This window comes from Taeniopygia guttata, chromosome 20 (genome assembly GCF_048771995.1).
Source record: "Taeniopygia guttata chromosome 20, bTaeGut7.mat, whole genome shotgun sequence".
NCBI classification, from domain to species: Eukaryota; Metazoa; Chordata; class Aves; order Passeriformes; family Estrildidae; genus Taeniopygia; species Taeniopygia guttata.
This window is the reverse complement of record NC_133045.1, coordinates 8,377,982-8,389,961: the sequence shown is the minus strand read 5'-3', so window position 1 is coordinate 8,389,961 and position 11,980 is coordinate 8,377,982. Positions and strand designations below refer to the sequence as shown.

At 62.9% G+C, this 11,980-nt stretch overlaps 1 protein-coding gene across 1 annotated transcript; it reads left to right on the top strand.

Annotated features, from left to right (window-relative positions):
• Positions 1–5,130: 5,130 nt before the first annotated feature.
• Positions 5,131–7,906, top strand: TCF15 (transcription factor 15). The gene is made up of 2 exons (XM_002197056.6): positions 5,131–5,757; positions 7,473–7,906. The coding sequence occupies exons 1-2, from the start codon at positions 5,281–5,283 to the stop codon at positions 7,545–7,547; spliced, it is 552 nt and encodes a 183-aa protein (XP_002197092.2). The 5' UTR covers positions 5,131–5,280; the 3' UTR covers positions 7,548–7,906.
• Positions 7,907–11,980: the final 4,074 nt, after the last annotated feature.

Sequence of the window (11,980 nt, the reverse complement as noted above, 5' to 3'; positions counted from 1 at the left end):
CTGTAATTTCTGCAAGCACCACATCATCACCCCACGTGCAGCCTGGAACAAACGCCTCGAGCATCCCCTGGGCATCCCAGCATCCCTCTAAGTGGAGAGCCTCCATCCAGGGAGGGGAAAGGCCACTGAGTCACTCACCACGCCGTGAGTCAGCAGAGGGACAGGGACGGGAACTGCGGCCGGACTTGCTGCCCCATCAGCCCCGCTCCTCCCCGAACGGATCCTGTTCCCCTAAGGCAGAAACGGGCTGGGAGAAGAGGGCACGGCCGGCTTGTCTGAGTGGCAGGAGCTGGCAGCGCTGGCATCGCACACGGCACAATTTACCGCTGCCCCCGCCTTTCCACAGGATCCCCCGGGAGGAAGAGCGGGGTGGGCTGGGGGTGCTGGATGAGGGGAAGGGACCGGAGGGAGACTTCGGCGCGGCAGAGCTGCATGTGCTGCATGAAAGCAGCTGTGTGCCGGGAGGAAGCCCTGCAAGCACTCACGGAGAGCAGCCCTGGTCCGCGGCTCCCTGATGGGCCATAAATTTCTCCTAAGAATTGTGGCGTGCTAAAAAGTTTCCTCTTGTTAGATAGCAGGGGGTGGAGGGAGGAGGTAGCAGCTCCTGCGGCAGCCCCTGGAGCAATGTGGACATTTCAGAGTGCCCCCAAAAGGGTGTCCATGGCAGGGACTGTCTGCCCAAACCCTGTGTGCCCCCACTGCTGGGCATCTCACATGAATTCTGTTTGCCCCACTCTCCCAGGCTTGTGCCCCTCATCCCTTGGATAAGAGGCAGCTCACCAGAGCTGGGAATTCCACAAAGTGGAAGGTGATTCTGCACCTCTGGAAGTCATGGAGCCTTTTTCCAGCTGGGAAGCCTGCTGCAGGATCTGCTTTTCCAGCTTACCATCCCCTGCAAACAGTGCCAAAGGTCCCCAGGGTGTCCTGACATCATCCCCAGGGTTCTCTGGCAATGGAGCTGTGTCCAAGGTGCTGCGTGAGCATCATGGGCTGACTGGTGCATCCATGGGGCTGGCATGGTGTGGGCAGTGGGAGCTGGTTCCCAGCAGGGGCTGCTGGTGCCACAACCCACCAGCTGGCACAGGAACGGGTCTCTCCAGAGCCCTGCATTGCCTCCATCTATCCGTCCTCCACCTGTCCCCCTTCCCTCTGCCTGACCCGCGGGGTCTCTGGTGTCGCCGGCTGACAGCCGATCCGGCTGCCTCCAATCCATTCGTTCCAGGGCAGGAACAAAGGCGCTTTGTGGGCTGCCCCCAGCCCGGGCGGGGTGGGGAGGGGTCCCAGCTCCGGAACTGGGACAGACTTCCCCGCGCGACAGGCGTGTAATGCCTTCCAGACCAGCAGCCCTCAGGTACAGCCCGGGGAGCAGGGGGGGCTGGTGCTTCCCACACTGCCTGGGGACCCACCAGCTCACCCTGATACAGCCCTGATCCAGGAAAATGGGGAAACTCTCCTGTTCCCCCAAATGTTTCACAGCGCCCAGTCCCCATGGCACTCACTGCTCCTCCCCACCCAGGGGCTCCAGAGGCTCACAGATTTGCCATCTCTGGTCTGCCAGTGCTGGGGAGCAGGGATAGACTCCCCTGGCATGAGATCCCTGCCTCGCTGGGCTCAGCTGGACTCAGACACTGTGTGTGCCCAGCTGGGCAGGACTGTGCATTTGGGATGGGGCAGTTCCCCAGCCTGTGGCCTCACTGGCCTGAGCACCCTGAAACTGGGGAGCCACAGGCAGAGGGGCCAGTCCTGGACATCCCCCAGTGCCAAGGTCTGGTCAGGGGCTGTGGATTTGGGGCACTGAGTAGGGTGGGATGGGGTAGGAGGGTGTGGATAGGTTGTGGTGGGATAGGATGGGACAGGATAGGATAAGGTGGGATGGGATGGGATGGGGTGGGGTGGGGTGATGTGGAGTTGAATGGATCAGTCCAGCATTGCTTCACCAGGGCTCAACAGGGTCAGGCCCAGTGTCCTGGTGGCCACATGTTCCAGCACTGCCGCGGGTCTGGAATCCATTTGCCTCACCGGCCGTGGTGTTTTCCCAGCAGGGCTGGAGCATTCCCGTGGGGCCAGGGGCAGCCCTGGCCCCTGCCCCATCTGCTCCCTGTTTATTTTCTTACACTTAAGTATCACCTCGAAGATAAACACTCCCTGGTGTGGGGGGCAGGGGGCATTTCCCTGGCAGCAGAGGCAGGACCCAGCCCTCAGGGTGCCCAGCACCCCGACCCCACAATCCTGCCAAGCAGGAGATGCCTGGTTGGACTGGGCTCAGGGCTGCAACCCCATGCTCAGGCCATGTCCCCTCCATGCTGTATGTCTCATGCAGGGTCCCATGAGTGCCTGAGCCACTGCCTGGTGCTACCCTCTGCCCAGGGGTCAGCTGGATCAGCTGGGAGAGCTGTGATGCCAAACCACACCACGTCCTGGCACCCACCCAAGCCAGCAGAAGGTTTGTGATGCCACAGCCTCAACTGCACCCCGCACTGCCCAGCTGAGTCAGAGCCCAGGCCACAGTGCTGGGGGAGCTGGGGGGGCCCAGGCACAGGGGCTCATGTCCTGTGCCAGGGGCTGGACAGGCAGGGAGCCGGCAGCGTTCCCTGCTTCCCATGGCTCCTGCTGCTCTCCCCGTCAGGGATGACAGCTCCTGTCCATCCATCCTTCTGTGTGCAGCATCTGGCGAGGCGGTGGTCACACATACACAGCTCTGTGCCAGCACAGAGGGGTCACTGCAGCAGGAGGTGGTGGCATTCGGGGTTTGTATGGCACCCACAGGCACACATCCACTTCCACGTGCCACTGCACAAACATGTGCACGCAGCCCCACACTCACACATATCCCTGTGCACACACACACACACGGATATACACACCCATGCATGCTTGGATGTACAGATGTGTGCAGCTGCACACCCACACACTCACTCATGTGTGCACATGTGTGTGCTGTCCCCACCCCACACTGAACCATCTCCTGTCTGCTGCTCCTTCCCTGCCTGTGCCCTGCCATGTTCCAGATCCCACAGGCCACCAGCACCCCACACGTGGCCGTGCCCCCCAGAAAAGCCCGGGGGCAGTTTGGCTGGGTGTGGGGACTGGGTGACCCCCCCAGCCTGTCCTGGTCAGCTGGTGGCCATGTGTGGGACGTGCAGCTGAGTACACAGCCCCTGCCATCCGTCTTACCACCTGTCAGGGCCAGGGGCTGCTGTGGACCCCCAGCCATGGCTCAGCAAGACTCTGGGCTGAGAGGGGGGCAGAGTGGGTGTTCCCCTCTCTGTACAGACATCTGCCTGTTCCCTGCCTGCTCCCTACCTGTCATGCCAAGGGCCTGCCCATCCCCAGCTTTGCCCCTGGCACTGCTGGCACGTACCCTTTTGTGGGGTCTGCACTTGGGCAAATGCTACAGAAGAAGGTCGGGGTCCCTCATGGGGACTGATGCATGGTGAGAGCTGCCAGTGTGGACACAGTGCAGACCTCTGCCCATTTTCATCCCCAGGAGGATCCCTGTCCTCTTGCTCAGCCCTGCATGTCCCCAGCTCCTGGTGTGGCCCTGCATGTCCCCTGCTCCAGTGGGACCCCTGGCCCTTGGTGCAGCCCTACATGTCCCCAGCCCCAGCAAGACCACCAGCCCCCAGCCCATCTCTCTGCCCCCCACTGCGTGATTTACAGGCTCTGCACAGGCAGACAAATGGTGAAGGAAAACAGGGCAGGGGTTCCCGCCAGCCGGGGACTGCCTGTGCCCCGCGGGGGGCAGAGGGGCCGTTTGCTCACAGCCAGCAGGATGGGAGGCACTGAAGTGGTGCCTGTGCCAGGCAGCACAGCTGCCCCTGTCATGGTCCAGTGGCCACAAGCCCTGGAAGCACTAGGAGACCTCATGGAGGTCCCAGACCCCAAGAGCCATACCACAAGCGACAGTCCTGCAACCATATCCTTTTGCCCATGGGGCACTGAGGAAGATGATGCCACCCCATTGCATGACCCCCAGGGCACCCCACTGACCACCTCACTGGGGTTTGTGATATGCCAGCTGCATTCCGTGGCCACTGTCTCAGCGCTGGTAAACCTCCAAGATTTCCCCCAGCATCCCTCTCTGGCTGTGGAGCTTCTGGACAGTGGGGATTGCAGCTGGGCCGTCCACCAGGAGCCAGGTCCTGCCCTCCACACGTTTTTGCCTCTTGACCTGCATCGTGCCTGGAGCATCGTGGAGGAGGAGGAAGGGGAGGAAGGCAGGCAGGAAGCCTCCTGCCTGCTTGGTTCAGCTGGCTACCCCCCTGCCTGCTCCCGGGAGCGTTGGGCTCAGGGCTGGGGGGTTGAAGGCAGAGTGGGACCCACATTGACCTCGCTGGTGAGGAGGAGCAGGGCCATAGTCTGTGGTATTGAGCGCCAAGGAATGCCAAGGCACCCCCAGCCCTTCCCAGGACACCGGTGATTCCTGCTGCTGCCAGCTCATAGCTCCCCTCTCAGGAAAAGACTCCGTGTTTCCACTGCCGGCACACACCTTCCTCCTGGGCGGGAGGAAATGCTCCTGGCAGCGCTGCCGGCAGCACTGCCCGTGCCTCTCCATGTCTCCCTGTCACCTCCCGTGGCGGGCAGGCACCGGGAACAGAGGAGCACGGAGTGCATCCCTGCGGGGCTGCCTGCTCTTGCTGCTCCCTGGCTGCTCCGGGCATCCTCCTGGGCACAGAGCCTGTCCCAGTGGGGCATAGCAGGGCGTGGGCATGTCCCCCACTTGCATTCCTCTGATAAATACCCCAGGTACCGCAGTGGTTGCCTTCCCCATCCCGGCTCCTGCACCCCAGGCTGATCTCATGCCACCCCGTGCGGGACCCAGAGCTGGCAAGCGACAGCCAGGCAGGGGCTGGGGACACACCGTGTGTGACATTGCTCTGCAGGTGCCAGCGGCCACGGCACAGGGAGCACTTGTCGGACAGCAGCCCTGGCACTGCCACGCTTCATTTACACCGCGGGCACGACCTGGGCTCAAGGTGCCCGCAGCCAGAGCAGCGTGCGGAGTGGGGCCAGGCCGGTGACCCAAGCCAGCGCTGGCTCTGAGCGCTGGGGTGAGGCTCTCCGCTAGCTCGGGGGGCCGGCTGGGGGTGGGCTCCGGAGCCAGCCCCTCCCCGGCCGTATAAATGCCGGTTCCCCCTGCACACAGCCGTCCCAGCCCTGCCCTGCTCGGCTGCCGCGGCGGGCAGCGCCCGGAGCGGGGTCGCGGCGGTAGCGGCGGGGGAAGGCTCCCCCAGGCCGGGGTGCCCCCAGCGGGGCCGGGGGTGCGGCGGGCACCCCACCATGGCCTTCACCATGCTGCGCCCCGTGGCTGCCCGCGTGCTGTACCCCGACCTCAGCATGCTGTCGGAGGATGAGGAGAACCGCAGCGAGAGCGACACGTCGGACCAGTCGTTCGGCTGCTGCGAGGGCGCCGAGGCTCGCCGCAAGCTGCCGCGGAAACCGGGCCCGATGGTGATGGTGAAGCAGAGGCAGGCGGCCAACGCGCGGGAGCGGGACCGGACCCAGAGCGTCAACACGGCCTTCACCGCCCTGCGGACCCTCATCCCCACCGAGCCCGTGGATCGGAAGCTGTCCAAGATCGAGACACTCCGCCTGGCCTCCAGCTACATCTCCCACCTGGCCAACGTGCTGCTGCTGGGCGAGGGCTGCGAGGACGGGCAGCCCTGTTTCAGTGCCATCTATGGTGCCAAGGGCGACCTGGACGGCAAACAGCCCCGCAGCATCTGCACCTTCTGCCTCAGCAACCAGCGGAAAGGGGTGAGCGGGGTTCTGGGATGGGTTAGAGTTCTTCCTCCTCTTACTGGCCTGAGCGGGGCAGGAGGTTCAGCATGTACCCAAGGGATGGGGGGAAGCAGCCCCTGCCTGGGCTGCATGGGGCAGGAGACTTGGCATGGCTCAGTGAGAACCACAGCTTCTGGCTCCAGCTCCCACTGGAGGTTTTGGCTGCTCCTGGCCAAATCCTGCTTGTAGCCACACGCCTACAGCTCCTGCTCACGTCAGAGGGCTGGGCTGCTCCCCCACGTCCATCCGGGCTGGGAGGTCTCAGGGGTTAAACAGTCACCCCGGAGCTGGCAGCATTGGTTGTCCCAGTGGGGCTTAGAGTTCGCTGGCTGACCCCTTCTCCATCCCCATCCTCATCCCCATCTCCATACCCAACCCTGCCAGCCCACCAGCATTGCAGCAGGGCTACTTCAGCAGCTCTCTGATGTGATGAGGAAGGAAGAGCCCAGCAGACACCCCCTGAGGGGGCCCAGAGTTCCCCATCCAGTGTTGCCATGCAAGGTCTGCTGGCAGCACTGGCACAGCTCCCACATGGCTGAGCTAGGCCATGGCACCTCACACCTTTCACCAGGGTGGTGAGCCCACCAGGAATAGCTGTGCAGGATATGGGGTGCAGGGTGAGGGGCTGGGAGCTGCCCAACCTCTTGGACATCCCTTGGCAGGGCTGTGAGCAGGGGCTGCTGTCCTTGCCGCTGTCCCCACAGACCCTCAAGATGTCCCATGTGTGACTCCAGGCAGTACAGCCATGGGTCACACTCCAGCCCTCAGAGCTTTTTCACATTTTGCTGCTCCATTTTAATTTCTTCTTTGCTCCTGCTACTCTTCTCAGCAGCCTCTCCAGCCCTCCTGGGGTCCTCCAGGCCTGGTCCCTGGCAGAGCTGGGATCCTCTGGGCTGCTTCCTGGGGCTGGAGCCAGGGGTCTGGCACAGTGCTGGATCCCCCAGGGGACCCTGTGGAGGCACTGGGGCTGGGAAGCTCCTGCTGGAGAGCAAGGGGGGAAGCTGGGTTGGGATCTGACTCTGCATCCCAGCCCTGAGGCTGGAAAGGGGCTGTACAGGGCTGGAAATGGGCAGGGCTGGAAAGGGGTTGTACTGTGGTGGAAATGGTCTGGAAATGGGCTGTACTGGACCGTGCTTGGCTGGAAATAGGTTGGGTTGGAACTGGGCTCTGTTGGGCTCTGCTGATCCATGCTGAGTTATACTGGGCTAAATCTGGACCATGCTGGTCTGTGCAGGGTTATACTGGGCAGTACTGGGCTGGTGTTGCTCTCACAAACTGTGAGGTAGGGCTGAGTCTCCCCATCCCAGTTTGGACTCTGTCTTTCCAGGGCTGTGGGTCTGTCTAGGGTGATGTGTCTGTCCTGGGGTGCTACTGACCCTTGCTGCAGGTCTGAGCCCTGCTGTGCTGAGCAGCCATGGGGGCTGTGTCCTGCAGGGTGACAAGGCCAAGGGGGACCCACCTGGGGCTCCAGCACAGCACCCACCTCCCAGCCACACGCCCAACCACTTGCCAGGCATAGCCCCATCTGTCTGTGTGTCCACTCCAGGCAGCACAGAGCCACCCCAGGACTGAGCCACTGCCCATCTCACAGTGGGGCCCATGGAGGAGCTGGAGTGGTGGACAGTGGGCAGGAGCGGGGTGCCCCCCACCCAGACACCCCATGGTGCCTGCAGCTCTCCCTCTCTCTGCAGGGCAGCCGGAGGGACCTCGGGGGCAACTGCCTGAAGGTGCGAGGGGTGACGCCCCTGCGAGTGTCGCGGAGATGAGCTGGGCCCGGCAGCACCCACCTGAGACAGCGGCAGAGGCAGACGGAGCCCGCACACGCCAGCCCAGAGACCGCAGCGGGGAGGGAGGGAGCTGCTCACCTGAGGCGGCAGCGCCGAGCCCAGGCTGGCACCACACCGCCATGGCCCTGGAGCCGGCAGTGGGGCGGGAGGACGCTCCCGTGGCCGAGGCTGCCCACGCGGGGCAGGGCCGGGGAGGGGGGTCCCCGCGCCCCGGGGCTGGACTGGAAGGGGCCTGTGTGCGGCCGGCGTCGAGGCGCTCCGGGGGGACAGTGTCGTGGCCCTGGGGATGCTGGTTGTGCACGTGCAGCTGCTTGGAAAATAAAATCTTATTTTTCTGATGGGCCAGTGCCTGCCTGTCACCCCTGTGTGGGGTGAGGTGGGGGTCCCCAAGATGGCTCTGGACCCCCAGCCCTGCACTGCTGCTCTGTGCCGCTGGAACCAGCGTGACCATCCCAGCCCTACCCACAGTGTCACCATCCCAGCCTGTGCCACAGTGGGATCCACATGGGTAAGAGTCCTGGGTGAGCTGTCCCTGTGTCCTCAGGCCCCCATGACAGCTTTTACCCCACAAAGGCTGCAGAAGTGCCAAGGGGTCAGTGCCATGCCATGGGAGGGGGATGGCACTGCCAGCCCCACGCTGCAGCCAAGGTGCCCCAGTGGTGGGTCGGGGTTGATGTAACTGCTTTGGTGCCCTGCCCTCCTTCTGGTACATCCAGATTGGGGTAATATCACTGCCACTGCAACTGCCACCATTGTCACCGCTGCCACCAACACTGTGACTGCCACCAGCACAATGACTGTCCCCACTGTGACTGCCACTGTGCTATTGCCACTACAATGACCATGCAGAGCCTTGCATGGTGGGGCTGCAAGGCAGCAGCACCTGCATGGGGTCAGGTGGGGACATGGGGGTTCCCAGGCCAGATCCCCACATGGGATTCTGTTTGGCTGGCTGGCCGGTGCAGAGAGCTGAGCCTGGGAATGGTGCTGTGCCGGGGCTGGCGGCTCCCAGGGGCCAGCGTGTCCCACGGAGCAGAGGCAGCTGTGGATGGGGCGGCTGGGGGCTCCCCCCAAGGGCTGAAGAACTGGAGCTGCCCTATCTCCCAAGGGTCCTGGAGCCGACATGGAGCAGGGGGAGCATGCTGGGGGTCCCGCTGGAGCCTGCCCCGGGCAGGGGCTCTGCTGGGAGCCCACAGCACCTCTTGGCCCCCTGCTCACCGAGGTGAGCCTGCCCCGGGCTCCCTCCCCCGGGTTTGATTTATGGAGCTGACAGCGCGGTGCAGCTGTGAGAGCTGGTCCCAAGCAGGGACCGGGGTGGGTGGGAGAAGTTTGTTCTCAGCGTGGCTAATGTGTCCCAGACCCCAATAAACAGCCGTGAGATTCTCCAAACAGCCCAGGACACAGAATCCCTGCCCCTGGGTTTATCAGGGGGCAGGGGCCGGGGGGGATGCTGTGCTCTGCAAACAACCCAACCCGCACATAAAAGGGGACCGGCCTCGTGAAGTAGCGGCTCTGGAGCCCCCAGGGGGCCAGCGAGGGCTGGTGGTCCCAGTGCTGGGGGCACAGCAGGTCCCAGCACTGAGTGTATAGGTCCCAGTACATCCCAGTGCCAGCAACTGGAGCCTCAACAAGCTCCAGGATGAAGGCCATGAGCCCCAGTGAACCCCTGCACAGGAACTGTGCATCCAGCGTGTCCCACTGCCAGAGACTGGAGCTCTAGAAAGCTCCAGTATAAAGGCCATGCATCCCAGTACATCCCAGTGCTGAGGCTGTGGGATTCAGCATGTCCCAGCGCTAGGGCCATGGATGTCAGCACACCCCAGTGCCAAGGATGGCACAACGACCCCAGAGCAAGTTCCAGTGGAACAGCCCTGGGTCCCAGCATGTCCTAGTGCAGAAGGTGGGTACCCAACAACATCCAGTGCTGGGGCTGTGGATTCCAGCACATCCCATTGCTGAGGCTATGGATCCCAGCATGTCCCAGCACTGGGGCCACGGGTCCCAGCATGTCCCAGTGAGAACCCTGTGGGTCCCAGTACATTCCAGCCCCTCCCAGCACCGGGAGAGGGAAACGGTGACTCAGAGCTGCCGGGCTGGTGGGAGCGGGGTGCCCCTTTGCCCCGTGTGGGGTGAGTGCTGTGGCCACTGATCGCTCACGGCCACCGCCGGCTCCCCGGCAGCCGCAGCCCTGCCCTGAGCTCAGCCACGCTCCCCTCCCATCCTCTCCCCTTCCTGCGTGCGGACACCCTTGGAAAGGCTCTTGGCCGCTTTCTCTGAGACAGGAAGGTGTCCCCGAGTCTCAGGAAGGAAAAACACTCAGTGCTGAACCCACAAAGACCGTCTCTGAGGGGCCAGGGCTGGAGAGGCTCCAGGCCTGACATCACCTGGGAACTGGAACTAGAACGCAGCTGCACTCCGCGCCTGGTATTTTTTTCTTTTTTAACTTGTGTTTTTAAACTTTCTTTTTATAGATTTTTATTTTATTATTTTTTTTCCCCTTTCCCTTCTCCATTCCCCTCCCAAATATTTCAGCCTCCCCACAGGCTGGCCAGCCACGCTGGAATGCAGCAGGGCTGCACCCGCGGGTGCTGGGAGCTGCCTTGCTGCTGGGATGGATGAGGCTGGGTCTGGCCAGGCAGGAGCTGCTGGGCAGGGGCCAGGCTGGGGCTCACCCCCAGTGACAGGGGCAGGACCTGATAGCCCCTGGTACTGCTGGAAAGGGATCCATGGCCGTGCAGGGACACAGGAGGGTCAGTCTGGCCATGGGGTGTGGGAGGACAGAGGGCAGAGGGGTCAGGCAGAGCCTGCAGTCCGTGGGCAGTGCTGCTTTCCTGACCCACCGCCCCCAGGATGGGGCTGTGCAGTCAAACCCTGTCTGAGTCTGAGTCAGCGGAGCAAGAGGAGGCACACAGGGATAGAGGACACAAAGACGTATTCTGGGGCCAGGATCCAGCCCTACTCATTCCTTGTCCTCTGGCAACATCTTTGGGTGCTGCCTGACCTTCCCTGGGCTTCCCCCAGAGTGGAGTCTCACGATAAAGACCCCAGTGTATCCTAGAGCAAAGCTCAGTTGCTTGTTGCCTGGGGAATCCTCCCTGTGACAGTGACAGCCATCAACTGAGTGTCACAGGTCCCTTCGAGCCCTGTTGGACCTGGGGGTGAAGGACTGGGAAGGGACCCCTAAGGTCTAGATGGCACTGAGAGTGGACAGGGTGACACATCTCTGCTGCCCAGGGCAGGGCGGAGAGAAGGACCAGGGAGGGATGGGATGGGATGGGATGGGATGGGATGGGATGGGATGGGATGGGATGGGATGGGATGGGATGGGATGGGATGGGATGGGATGGGATGGGATGGGATGGGATGGGATGGGATGGGATGGGATGGGATGGGATGGGATGGGATGGGATGGGATGGGATGGGATGGGATGGGATGGGATGGGATGGGATGGGATGGGATGGGATGGGATGGGACGGGATGACCAAGGGGCAGCATGATGGCCCTCCAGGTGGGGGTGCTGGGTATTCCCTGCCTCCCCATGCCAGCAGACCCAGACTGTACTGACCCTCCAGCATCCTGCCAGGGTCCTTGGGGAATAAAAGGGCAAAGGGGCTGCCTGATACCCCCAAGACACCTGCCAGATCCTCACCATCACAAGGGATGCACAGCAAGAATGCCCCAAGGCCCCACATATCCCAGGGGTGCAGGGGGCACTGCTGCAGGGCTGCCACCACCCCCCCATGTCCCCACCATGCACTGGACCCCTCAGAGCTGCTCGCCCTGCTGGGACCCCGTGCCAGCTGCGGTCCCTGGGGACACGGGCCCCGCAGCAGGGACAGGGTGTGAGGCCGTGGCGCGGGGTGAACGCCAGGTTAATCTCCCGCTGGAGCTTCCCTCTGCAAACAATAAGACAATGCCCGGCCGGGGCCGCCTGCGTAACCAGCGGCGCGGAGGGGAAGTTGTAATATTTGGATTTAGCCCTCAGTAAATTAAGGAAGAAAAAGGAAAAAACGCTGGGGGTAATCAGAGCAGGGCTGGCCCCGTGCCCTGCCCCACAGCCAGCGGCCCTGGGGGCTCAGCTCAGCCTGTGGACTGCAGGTGAGCAGGGCCAGAGGCTCTGAGTCACAGAGGCTGGGCAGGGATGGGAGAGGGATACATCCCTGAAGGCCAGGCAGAGGACAAGCATGGGACAAGCATGTCCCCACCATGGGGACAGCAGCCTGGAGGGTCGAGGCTTGGATACCCAGCAGGGCTGTGGGCAAACATCTCCAGCCACATCAGAAAAAAGGGATCTGGGCCAGGAGGTTATTTTAATCCAAACCTCTTCATGGGAAATAAAATCCTATTTCTGCAGCTGGGGTAGCTGGGCAGGAGAGGGCCCAGGGGGTCGTCACCTTCAGCTGGCACAGGG

Coding starts and splice junctions, on each gene's coding strand:
- TCF15 (XM_002197056.6), top strand. CDS start 5,281: ATGGCCTTCACCATGCTGCGCCCCGTGGCTGCCCGCGTGCTGTACCCC. Junction 5,758..7,472: donor TCAGCAACCAGCGGAAAGGG/GTGAGCGGGGTT, acceptor CTCTCTCTGCAG/GGCAGCCGGAGGGACCTCGG.